Genomic DNA, 12,816 nt, shown 5'->3' on the forward strand with positions numbered 1-12,816 from the left:
ACTACTAGTGATGACCACATTTTTAGATGTTTGTTTCCTCATCAAGTGTTATTCTAGAGGGCTGTGGATAAATATGAAAGAGCATGTTCCCTCATTTAGTATAATTAATTAATTTAAGACAATGGTCTGTTCTTATATAGAAACCAAATAATGGAAGCTATTAAAACACACTCCCTGCCCCCCCCAACCAAACACGAGTGTTCTTCCCTGGACTATAAGCATTGTCACAGTCCCTGAGTGGAAATCTGACTCCTTCTCATGTCACCCTCTCAAGTTTCAGTCTCATGTCATCTGTACAAGCTCTTCTTGTTCTCAAACAAACCAACATAGCCTCCGGGCATGGCACCTGCATGGCACCTCCACAGCCTTTCCTCATACACTTTCACCATTTTCCTCATTTCATTTCTTTCTTCATTTTAACATGCTATATTAGAGAGGTCTCTGAGACCACTTCAGTTCAAATGTCACTCAAGCCTCCACATATCACTCACATGTGTGCATGGGCATGCCCACATACTCTCACTCATAATTTGAATTTGAATCTCTCCATACAATCCACACTGACAAATCAACGGAGGAAAAAGTCAGAAGGGCAGGAAGCCTTCACCTTTTATAATAGTACAGCTTAGTAGTTCCCGGGCTCTTTAACTTTTTATTTTCTCCTTCTGTCCAGTAGCATGTGAATGTCTCCAGCTCAGGAGAACGACACTTGAGTTGAAGCTCCCCAGAAGGATCTGCAGAACAAAGAGAAAGGGCACATATGGAATTAGGAGGGTCATACGAGGATCCCACGAAGCATACATGTGAAGTGTGTAAAGAACAGAAGCTAAAGCCAGGCTATTCCCTCTCAGGTGTGCGGTGCTAACATTAGGAAAAGCTGTTGTCCTGGCTCGTCTTCTCAGCTTCTATTGCTTGCTACTGTCAGTCAGTAATTCCGAAGCCAAACAGTTGTGCCTTCATTGCCAGCATTATTCCTTAGGGCGCGCTTAAGATCCAGAGCGAGAGAAGAGCATTCGGGGACAGGCGGTTCATGTGGAAGGCATGCCTAGACTAGAAGTGAGATAACGGGCAGAGAGGGAAAGGCCCTAAGGAACAATGCTTAAGCCTAAAGGTGGTATTGTTCAATACCCACTTACAGCATCCCTGAAAAGAATGTTGCAATCCACAAGAGAGTTCAACCTTTGTCCCTCAGATTAATTCCCACGTATACAAATCAGTGTTGCAACTGACGATGTCCCATGTTCTGAAGAAATGTGAGCATTAACACTGTTTGTAGTCAAAGATCTTAGAATATCATCATTACTCATTTGCATTTCTTTGCAGGCTTTGTGTGTGTGTATGCATGTACATGTGTATGTGTTCAGTATGTTTGTGTGCATGTGTGTGTCTTCCTCTCTGGCTCTTAACTCGTGTTTTAGACAGCGTCTCTCACTGACTTTGCCATCCAGGTAGGCTGCTTGGTCAGCAAGTCTGAGGGTCGGCCTGTCTCCCTTGCAGCACCAGGACTGGGGATGTATACCACAGACCTGACTGGGCACTGGGAATCCAAACTTTAACCACTTGGCCACCTCCTCAGACCCCAAAGCCTTCATTTGAAAGATGAGGATCCTAATACAAAACTCGGGAGAGAGATGGAAGGTAAGTGGAAGCAGGGGAGGAGCAGCTGGAGGCAGGGAGGGATTTGGGGATGGATATAACCAAGACACATTATATATGTGCATGGAGTTTTTAAAAGGAGTTAAAAACACAAACAAAAAGATGAGGAGTCCCATGTAGAGTTACATCACTATTTTAGTTGTTATTACTAGTTACATCCTGTTTCTTATGACATCATATTTAACCTTTACATACACACTTCATTTATTAGTGCCTATAGATTGCCTTTTGCTTCCTGGAAAAAATCTGAGATGAAGGGGGTGGGAATTACAAGCTTAGACATTCTCCTATTCCACTCTCAGAAAGCAGTAACCTGGAAATCTCCAGCTTTCCATGCTGGAACAAATGGAGGTGTTTTTAAAATACGTCTTTGCTTACTTCTAAAGTTATTATTTATGATGTATACAATGCTCTGCCTGCATGCACACCTGCAGGTCAGAAGAGGGCATCAAATCACATTTTAGATGGTTGTGAGCCACCATGTGGTTGTTGGGACTTGAACTCAGAACCTCTGGAAGAGCAGTCAGTGCCCTTAACTGCTGAGCCATCTCTCCAGCCCTATCTTTGTTTGCTTCTAGAGATTTGGGTTTCTTTGGAGGTACAGTGTAGGGAATGTGACTTTTAAAAGTTCCTCTGGAGCAGGGCATTTTTGCAATATGTATTTCAGGTTGAGAACCACCACTGCAGATAAACTCACCCGAGACCAAAAATGTGGCTTTTGCATGGTTATATTCACTCTACTGCTCCAGGAAGAGTTATGTGCCAGCACTTTGTATACACACAGAAGCCTCAATTAGGGTCATATTTTTCATCTCAGAAATGTTTCTTAGAATAATGCTTCATGAGACCTTGGAGTAGGAAAGCTATTTAAAAACCTTTGCACATAATTGTATACCTTAATGATACTGCTGTCTAAATATCCAACTGAGCACACACTAACAACAAAAATCAAGACGCTATGGTGCTATCTTTATTGCATTTATTTAGAAACTTCAGGGAGAGTTGTATTAAAGTTTTTAAAAGTTCATAAAGTTTGGTATTGGATCCAAGCCTACAATGTTGGAGAAATAGTGCTGCTTACTGGTTCTCCCCTTGGAGGAAGATGGTCTCCCAGACAGTCCCCAGACAGAGCACATCAAACAGCTATTATGTTGAAGGATTAATTTCCCAAGATGCTTTTCTATCCTTGACTCACAACACAGCAGGAACAGATCCTAAATGAAAGAGTACACAGTTCCCCAAAGTCTGGTTGGGTTCTGGGGCTTAAGTAGAAGGAAAAAAGAGGAACTAAAATGCAAAGGGAAGACAGGGGAGAAAAGAAGACTTTGATGAGGAAGGATGATTTTTTTTTTCTGAGAGCTCCAGACATTGGAGCGAGAAGTGACCAGCTGTTGTCTGTCCTTAAGTAGACTCTCCCTATTCCATGTCTTGAAAACTGTCTGCTTCCAACTTGTCACCTCTTAACATGCAGTAGAAGATTGAGCTATCTTTTGTGGGGATGGCAAGCAGAAGGGAAAATCTTTCTCCTTGATTACAGTAATGCCAACCAGTTGACAACTTCTTGCTTTAGTGTGGCAGTGAACAAATAATAAGGAAAAGTAAGAAAACAAACAACAAAGAAAACAAACAAACCAAGACAAAAATAACAAGTCCATTGGTTGCTTTCCACAAACTGATTGTTAGGCCCTATCACTGAAGACAACACTTACATATCTCATTGAACACAGAGATACTGAGCTGGTGTCTAAGTAGAGCCTTCACTCTACTGACCAGCATTTATGGTACTCGAAGGGACTCTGTACTCTACCAGAGGAGAAAAGTAAACACCAACCTAGCTACAAACGCTTCAGTCAACGATGGTGACCTGCGTGCATGATATGCTGGCACAATAGTTGTACAAACATTGTGGAAGTAACCAACCACTATGTGTTTAGATTTAAGGTTCAACCCATGAGATGAAACCCATGCCTTACACTGCACATGAATGACAAGGGTGGTCGAGAACCTGAGACGAGATAACCTAGGAAAAAATAAATACTATTGCTTTGCTAAAGGAACATAGCAATGCAATGACTCCTAGTGACATTCTCCTATACCCACAGATCCGTCTCTCACTCAGCCATCATCAGAGCAGCTTCGCCCTGCAGCGAATAGGAACAAATACAGAGTCCCACAAGTTGATAATGTGCAGAGGGTGAGAGACTTTGGAGTACTTAGTTCTAAATGGGATGTCTTCATCAAATCTTTCCCCTCAGGGCTCAGAGCTATGCCAAAGGGGAGGCAGAAGTATTGTAAGAGCCAGGGAAGATGGACGATAACAAGGAAAGAGTCTCTTCCTGACACAACAGGCCTGATACCCATATGAACTCACAGAGACTAAGGTAGCATGTGCAGGCCCTACACAGACCAAGCCGGATGAGGTCTCAGCATGGAAAGGGAGAACTAGGCACCAAGAAACTATCTCCAATCTATAACTGCTTTGTTTTTTTCAGTGGAACCCCACTGGGCACACAAACCATACTTAAGAGAAGGCCCCATGTCCAGCAGTAGATGATTAACCTAAAATGAACTCAATAGCCTTTTGGAGACTTTTTCATCTCATATTGCTTTGGCATTTTAAAAAAACCTTACCATTGTTTTGCCTGTATACTTGTATACTATGTTTCCAATGTTGGTTTTTTAAAAATTTTGTTTGCTTTTTTTTTTTTGGTGGAGGGTGTTGCATGTATGTGTGCATCTGTGTTTCTTAAGTCTTCTTTATTTTTAAAAATTCTGTTTTTGTTAATTTGTTTTTAAAATTTTTCCTATTTGTTTTATAAAAAGAGACAGAAATGAGGCATGGAATTGGATGGGTAGGGAGATGGGAGGAGATGAAGGAGAAACTTAGAATATATTGTATGAAAAAATTTATTTTTAATAAAAAAGATAACATTCCTTAACATGATCAAGAAAAATCAACAAGTTAAACTTGTACAAAGACGTCCTGGGGAAAATGGTTTTAGGGCTGGTGCTCAGTGGTAGAGCCTTGCCTAGTTTATATGATGCTCTGGAATAGGTCCTCATCACCACACACAAAATATAGATAAATGATCTTCAAATATGGCTTCCATCCTAAATGATGACTGAAGTTGTAAGACCAAATCAGTGTCTGTGTGGTAATAAAGCATGAAAAGTGAGGAGGGAAATATTATAATCATAACACGTCATGAGATCAGGTGGCTTTTGACTTATTATGGCAAATCTAGGTTCTGACAAGGGACCTGTATATGAAGGCAGCCAATCTCCCTACTCTTTGGAAGGAATGTTACTGCTGAATATGAGCCAAAGTGAGGAAGTGCTTCCTGTCAACTCAAATGGTTTCATATGCTGTGAGGATTGCATAAACATACAAGTCGAGGCCAAGTGTGGTGAAATTGTAATGTTCCTTCCACAGTAATAAACGAGAGAGGGCGATTCCAGCAGAGAGCTTTTCCACTTCTCTGTGCTTCACAGGGTTTGGGTGGCCGATTAGCGTCCACGTAGCCATGATTTAAGAACAGTTCAGTATTCAGCATTTATATTTGGGTCAAGCAGTACTACAGAGTAGAAAACATTTGTGATTCTTAAAGACTCAGTGAGTGAGCACATGAAGTTACGATGACAGGAAGAAGTTGCTGCACTCTGTGTCCCTGCTTTGCAAGATCCTTATCTAGGTTCACAGTGGAACTGAACTGGGGAGGTGACAATGTAACAGTCATTAAGTGGTCTCGAAAGTCATGTGACAGTTACTGTCCTGCACAAGAAGGTGCTATTCTCTTTACCATTTTGTAGATAAGGAAACTGAGGCACAGGGAAGAAAAACAACAAGTATAAGGGTCACTTTGCTCAGTGGCACAGGGAAGAAAAACAAGTATAAGGGTTACTTTGCTCAGTGGCACAGCCCTGATTGCCACCAAGCAGTTATGTTTCAGTCTTTGTTCTCAACTACTACACCCACGGCTTTCAAACTTTTAAAAAGTGACCCCTGGGAAGAAATTTTATATCTGATTTCCCCATATGCATATATTTCTATATATGCATTTTGATATGTACATGTATATAAAAGTTATGAATCTCACTGTATTGAATAAATTCCAATTGTATACAGTTATATAACACACATACTTATTTATAATATATTTATACACACACCATAAACACATATAAAATGTGGCTTGCAATCTTATAAATTGATTATCTAATGACTCACCACTTTCACATCAAAAAATAATACTTATGGAACTAATCTTCCTTCTACAAAAGCTGAAAATTAATTTTGGCTTGTAATTCTTTCTCTTTTTTTAATTTAAATTTTATTAATTTATTCAGATTACAACTCAATTGTTTTTTTATTTTTTATTAATTTATTCTTGTTACATCTCAATGGTTATCCCATCCCTTGTATCCTCCCATTCTTCCCCCCCTCCCATTACAACTTAATTGCTATCCCATCACTTACACCCTTTCATTCCTCGCTCCCTCCCACTTTCACTCTATTCCCCTCCCCTAGGTCTATGACTGAGGGGAACCTCCTCCTCTACTATGTGGTCATAGGCTATCAAGTCTCATCTTGGTAGCCTGCTTATCCTTTCTCTGAGTGCCACCAGGCCTCCCCACCAAGGGGAGGTGGTCAAATATGGAGCACCAGAGTTCATGTCAGTCAGTCCCCGCTCTCCACATAACTGTGGAGAATGTCCTGTACATCAGAGTAGGGGCTCGATGTTTACTACTTGTATTGTCCTTGGTTAGTGCTATAGTTTGAGCAGAGCGCCCCCCCAGGCTCTGAATGGCATGGAGTATTAAAAATAATAATTCTTTGCCTTGAGTGTCGCCTGGACAACTGATGGAAAGTACCAGAAAAGAACTCATTGATGCTAGGTAGAAGCTGGTAACATCAGTTTTGATTCTAGACACCTGGGTTCCATTCCCGCACCATCAGTTACAATCTGTGAAATCTTGGTGAGACTATTTAACCCCTGCTTCAATAAAAGAGAATAAGACAATGTATCACAGAGTTTCTGTAAAGATTAAAGGAGCTAACACAGGCAAAACTCTTGGGACAGTGCTTGATAGAGACTAAGAATTACGTAAATGCTCATCGGGACTACAACTTCTACGCCAGTTGTGATAACCACCTTGTGGGTCATTTGGCTGTTGCTGTAGCAAATTACAACCATCGCTAAGCCTGAAATCCATCCCATTACCATGTCTATTTGTGCAGTAAGACCACGTAATTACAGGTCCACTGGCATTCGGTGCAACATGTGAAAGATATGATATATGCAGTGTGTAAGCTTTACCTTAGCTGTTTGGAGATAATTTTCTCTTGTGTTCTCTATCGTTGTAGCGTTTGAAGTCTGAGTTCATGGCTAACTAGGAGATGTTGTTATATTGTTAAGTTTTACATTAAGACAAGGGATTCCAAGCGAATGCTTTCTCTCTGTACTTCTGAGAATCCATTGCTCACACAATAGATCAAATGTGTGAAGAAGCATATAACGGGAGAATTACCTGTAGTTCATGCAGATAGTGTGGGGGTGGGCCTTCAAAAGCTCTCAGGGATGTTTAGAGTGCCACTGTATGCTCAAGGACTGAGCAGGAGCTTTATGGAATTGTCAGTTATATTTGTTTTTAGGAAAATCACATGAAAAAGGAAGAGTGCAGAACTCAAATTTTGTGTGTCCAAGTTCTCTTACCAATAGCACAGTCAAGTTCCCAGCACTAATCCAAAGCTGCTCTTAACAGAATGGACCAGGCGGTTGAAATCCTGATTTAGTATTTTACCTTTTGAAAGAAAATGTAGTGTAAAAGTCTTGCTCTGTGTGTGTGTGTGTGTGTGTGTGTGTGTGTCCCTGGGTTCATACTCAGTGCTGAGGACACTGGATTGACTGAATTTATTCCATGCCTGCTACCTAGCAGGTCTGTACACATAGAGCAATATGTTCCTTATTCATCCTGTCGGAGTCTTCCCATGGAAAACTCTGATTTTTGGCCAAAGGACCCTTCTGAAGAGTGTGTGTGCCATTTCCAGAGCGTTCTTCTGAGGAGCTGAAGATACTCACTAATTCCTCTCCCAAAGAAAGCTCTACTTCAGTAAACATTCTGTCTTGGAGGAATATTGGCCTATTAAACTATGGCAAATAAATCTGCAACTAAACTGCTTATACACAATATAATGACCAGGAATGGAGTTGAAAAGATCTTCTAGACATTTTGTTTTTAAGTCTATTGAGTTGCCAAACAATAATGAAACTACAAATACTGACATTAAAGATACAGTGTAGGTTATATCTGCTTGTAAAGTTATTATGTTAATACATCCAATAAAAATATAGTTGCTTTGGTAAAAATACTTAAATCATATAAGGCAAGAAATTATAAAGTTTATTAAATATAAAGTAACTTGAATTTTCTTGTTATCTTCTATTGGACAGTCACCTTTACAATTTTAAAGCCACTGTTATTAATCTGGCCCTCAACTGTCCTGGGAACAGAGTTTTATAATTCACTGCACAAAACACTTCTCAGTCCCTTGGCCATATGAAAAGTTCCTCAGTGACACTTAGCTGAAGAAATTCTAAAAGGGTTTGTTAGGTGCTTTAAAATTCAAATTCCTAGTAAGGAATCCACAGAAAGAATAAAATTTAAGTATTTGAATGTATTGGTGAATTAAGCAAATGTTGATGCTTATGTGCCGTCCTTTAAAATTCTGTTTAGTTAGTAATTTATGGGTTAACAATCTAATTGCCTGGGTGCTAGATTTTTAAATGTTCCCTGTGGCTTTCATAGTTAGCATTTGACAGTTAACTTAGCAGGTTACCAAGAAGAGACTTGATACCCTATGAGCATATACAGGGGGAGGTAATCCCCCTCAGGAACAGTCATAGGGGAGGGGAATAAGGGGAAAATGGGAGGGAGGGAAGAATGGGAGGATACAAGGGATGGGATAACCATTGAGATGTAACAAGAATAAGTTAATAAAAAAAGGAAAAAGAAAAGGAGCCACTAGATTATACCATCATTTCCTTTATGAGAGTCGGAAAGGCATTCTGTTTACTACTACTGGGGTCTCTTGTCTGGAATTCACATGTCAGGCTCTTAGCCAGGAACAAAGGGAGAAAGAAGTGTGGGGACATTACAGTGTAAGCCTGAAAGCATGGCAATACTTTCGCCAAAATCAAACTGATGTCACTAAAAACTTGAAATTGGAAGCGACGTCAGTTTTGATTGTCAGCACAACCTAGTAACTTCTGGAAAGAGTCTCATCCGGGACTGTCTAGATTAGCTTAGTCTTTGGTGGGTTAGCTTGATTATGTTCATTGAAGTGGGATGACTTGCCCACTGTAGATAGTCTCATCTCCTGAATGGGACTAAGAGTGAAGAAAGGAAGAAGAGCATAAGCATGTATATTTCATTTTTCTTCTCTTGACTATGCCTGGGACTGGCTGTTTCAAGTTCTGTTGGCTTGGCTTTCCTGTACAGATGGACTTTAAGTGGGAACTATGAGGTTAAAATAAACCCTTTCTTTGCTAAGTTGCTACTATTAGGGTATTTTATCACAGCATTAAAAAATTAACTAAGATGATACACATTTTTTTTTTGTTTTAAGGTTGCACTAAATCCATTCATTTGTGCATTATTCAATAATTTGAGCACTCAATTATGGGAAGCCAGTAGATTAATAATTATAGTTTTCTGAAGCAGTGTACTTGGTCAAGGGATTATGGCAGACAGAATATTTTATATAAAGACGTTGGGTGAAATCATTAAGGAAAAAAATCCCAGGTGTCACTGTGTCTTAGTAATTTCTGCCCTGCATATATTCTTTTGTTCTGTAGAATTACTAACACTGTATTTTTGAGTCATTATGTATATATTCATATTTTAATATGGTTTATGTGCACAGCATATTTCTGTAGTATAAAAAGAATGACCAATCTGGCAAATACAAAGATATATAACATATACTTAGACATGACCCCTAAATCATAAAAAAGAAAATATTTTATTTTAATCCTTAGTAAATATTTCTCAGAACACAGATTGCTATTCTCTCTTGTATGTGCTACTAATATTATTCTTAAAGTACATTCAGGTATATATTGGTGAATGGCTGGGCCACACTTGACTGCTCTCAGTCAAGAGTTCTCAAAGAAGGTTCTGTTTATTTCCCAGCAGACATTTGGTAATGACTGCAGACATTGTTGATCATCAAGACTTGGGTAAAAGGTGATGCTGGCACCCCTTAAAGATGTGAGCAATGTACAGGACAGTGGGCATGGCAAACAACAGTCTGGACCCATGTCAGCCCTGCCTGGCTCCAAACAAGCTACAGTATAGGAGTACAGAATAGTTTTCTAAAATTTAAGTGTGCTTGTAGAATGAAATAAGGACAGAAATTGCTAAAGCTTCATTTTCTCCTACTCCCTTGTTTATCTGAACTTTGTTTTTTGCTCAACAAAAAAATGTTTTGCATTTTCAAGTCCATTGGATATTTTGTGCCAATTCATGTCAAACATTTGAAGCTTCAATTAATTCAGAAGCATTTATATAGCCTGGTTGCATTGTGAGTCACAAAAGTAACATTGTGTCTGAATTCTGATTTTTGAACAGCTACAAGCATCAGATAACATAATGTATGCAGAATTAGCAAAGGGAATAACTGCTTTAGAAAACCCCAAAGGAACAGTCACTAAGAACTGAAAGTCAGTGTATCAGAGGAGGAAGGCTTCAAACAAGAGGAAAGACAGAGTGAAGGCTCTACATAGTTTCCCGAGATGAAAAACAAACAGATGGAACTTACTTACCAAACATCATTAGCAAGTGGCATTTTAGAGTTAGCTTTGTTGACCTATGACCTATTAGGTTAAGAAGACCGTTCTAGCATGCTTGTTGACCACCTATATATGCATATTAAGATTAGGATTCACAGGGCTTTCATAGTAGCAGAAGGTGCCATGCACCCTTGAAAGGACAGGAACAACCAACACTCCTACCCAACTGTGACACCCATGAACCACATCAATGACCAGCATGGGACAATAACCCTAAATGTGCAGTAGTGGCACACTTGCCTTAGCAGTAATCAACAGATACCTATTGGATTTAAGACCTGTTGAACAAGAGATAAACCATGCCTAGCACTGGAATTCTCAGTGCTAGTGAGGTCATGGTTATTGGAGGAGAATCTACAATCACATTTTTACTAAACCAGCATAATGTCTAACAATAATCTATAAACATTTGTCTTTATGTGCACAGACAAGTATAGTCTTTACTCCCCATCAACAAAGTATCTATTTGCAACAGATCAAGATTGCCTCAGAAACCCACAACCATTCAAGATGCAGCCGTGGACTCTTGTCCCAGTAAATACATCTACAAAACACCACCACACCTAAAGCTTGGAGAATATTGCAGAGGAGGTGGTGGAAAGGTTGTAAAAGCCAGAGGATCAAGGAGTTTGCTATGAGATTGTGTCTCCTAGTAATGTCAGAAGATATGCCCATAAAATCTTACCAAAAGGACTGCCCAACATGGGACATGCCAAAGTGGATGGGGGCTTCAACCCCACACAAAGAACTGTAAGCAACTGAAGAAGGCTGAGAGTGGGAAAGGAGTTTTCCTGAGAGAAGAGCACACCAATTGCTTGTCTAGTGTCAAGTGGTGAGCCCTGAAAACACACAAGTAACATTATACAGGCTGACTGACCATGTTTTATTTAGGACTGTGCATACATATACATATATACATGTAATTACAATTAACAAAAAAGAGGCCATGAATTTGAAGGAGAGTGAGGAGGGTATATGGGGGGAGGGTTGGAAGAAGGAAAAGGAAGGGAGAAATGTAACTACTATAGTCTCAAAAAAAGTAAGAAAAAAAGAAGGAAAGGAAGGAAGGAAGAGAGGAAAAAGACTTGTGGATTGGGCAACTGCCTGCCAGCTCTTTCCAACTGGTCTGTAGTGGGTCTCAACTCTGGGAGCATATTTTAATTACTTGAAATCCTCAGAGGACTAATTCAATTGGGATGGGGTGGTGCCTGGGCATTGGTATTGTTGAATTGCCCAAGGCAATTGTGATGAGTGTGAGGATCACTGAACACTGAGCTTCTATATTACACTAGCACAACAACGCATTTCTCAAGTGTTTATATGGAAAGGCCCCTCAAATAGTGGCTCTGGACAAACAAGCCAAATATGGATTGGATTAGCAAGGTGAAGCAGTGTGCACTGGATCCCAGGGAAGCAGCGGAGGCAATTTGTAAAAGTAACTTTTATTCTCCTGTTTCAATTGTTATCTTAGAGATTTACTGCTTCCTTTCTGCCAACCTATGCTTAGTCCTGGAAGCTTCTAGCCTCCATAAACTCTAATCTAGGCCTAGACTGTTTTCAGCCACTGAGACTCACTGCTTATTAAACTCACCCTTTCTTGTTCTTTTTTTCTCTTTCTTTTATTTAATTAATTTATTCAGATTACAACTCAGTTGTCCCTTTCTTGTTCTTTCTGAGCTCTGGGCTGGTTCAACTCAGCTGTTCTGGCTCAAACCCTTCTCCCAGCTGATTTATTTAATCTGGCTTCTCCCTTGGCCCAGAATTGTTCTGCTTGGGCTCAAACTAACCCAGCAATCTGCTCTAATCTTCTGGCTTCTTCTCATTTTCTGGCTCATTATGTCTTCACTTGAGTTCTCTCTCTGCAACCCATATCTTTATTTCTGGCCTGGTAAAACTACCTCCTCTCTCTGAAAAACTGCCTCTTTCTTCTCTCCTCTCATGAGAGTTGGGCATATCCTATTTTGTAAAATCTTCTCTGATTCATCATGTTTTCTGCCACTCAATTAGACATCACTCTCAAACATGGGTGCTTTACCTTTGTTTGGGATTAAAGGCATGTATCACCACACTTGGACCTAAGCTTTTCTTTACCTGATACTTTCTCTATACCAGGCTGGCCTTCAACTCAGAACTGTTTGATCTGTCTCCTGGATTAAAGGCATGTTTGTATTCTAGCTGGATCCCACAGACCTAGAAGATCTTTGGATGTGAGCTCTTGCCAGACCAGCTATGCCCTGAATTAACATTTCTCTACAGCAATTTGATATGATGAGGATACAAAATTGCCTGTGTAGCCCACAGAGGATGG

The 12,816-nt window shown here is 39.9% G+C and overlaps 1 protein-coding gene across 4 annotated transcripts in view; it reads right to left on the minus strand.

The window, feature by feature from the left end:
- GHR (growth hormone receptor) overlaps nucleotides 1-12,816 on the minus strand; it is a 233,514-nt gene that overhangs the window by 34,832 nt on the left and 185,866 nt on the right. For all 4 annotated transcript variants that reach the window (XM_084800688.1, XM_084800690.1, XM_084800689.1 and 1 more), the window contains one exon: nucleotides 608-734. In XM_084800688.1, the coding sequence (XP_084656814.1) occupies nucleotides 608-734 (127 nt within the window). The remainder of the gene's footprint in view (nucleotides 1-607; nucleotides 735-12,816) is intronic.

This window comes from Acomys minous (assembly GCF_964271855.1).
Source record: "Acomys minous genome assembly, chromosome: 11".
NCBI classification, from domain to species: domain Eukaryota; kingdom Metazoa; phylum Chordata; class Mammalia; order Rodentia; family Muridae; genus Acomys; species Acomys minous.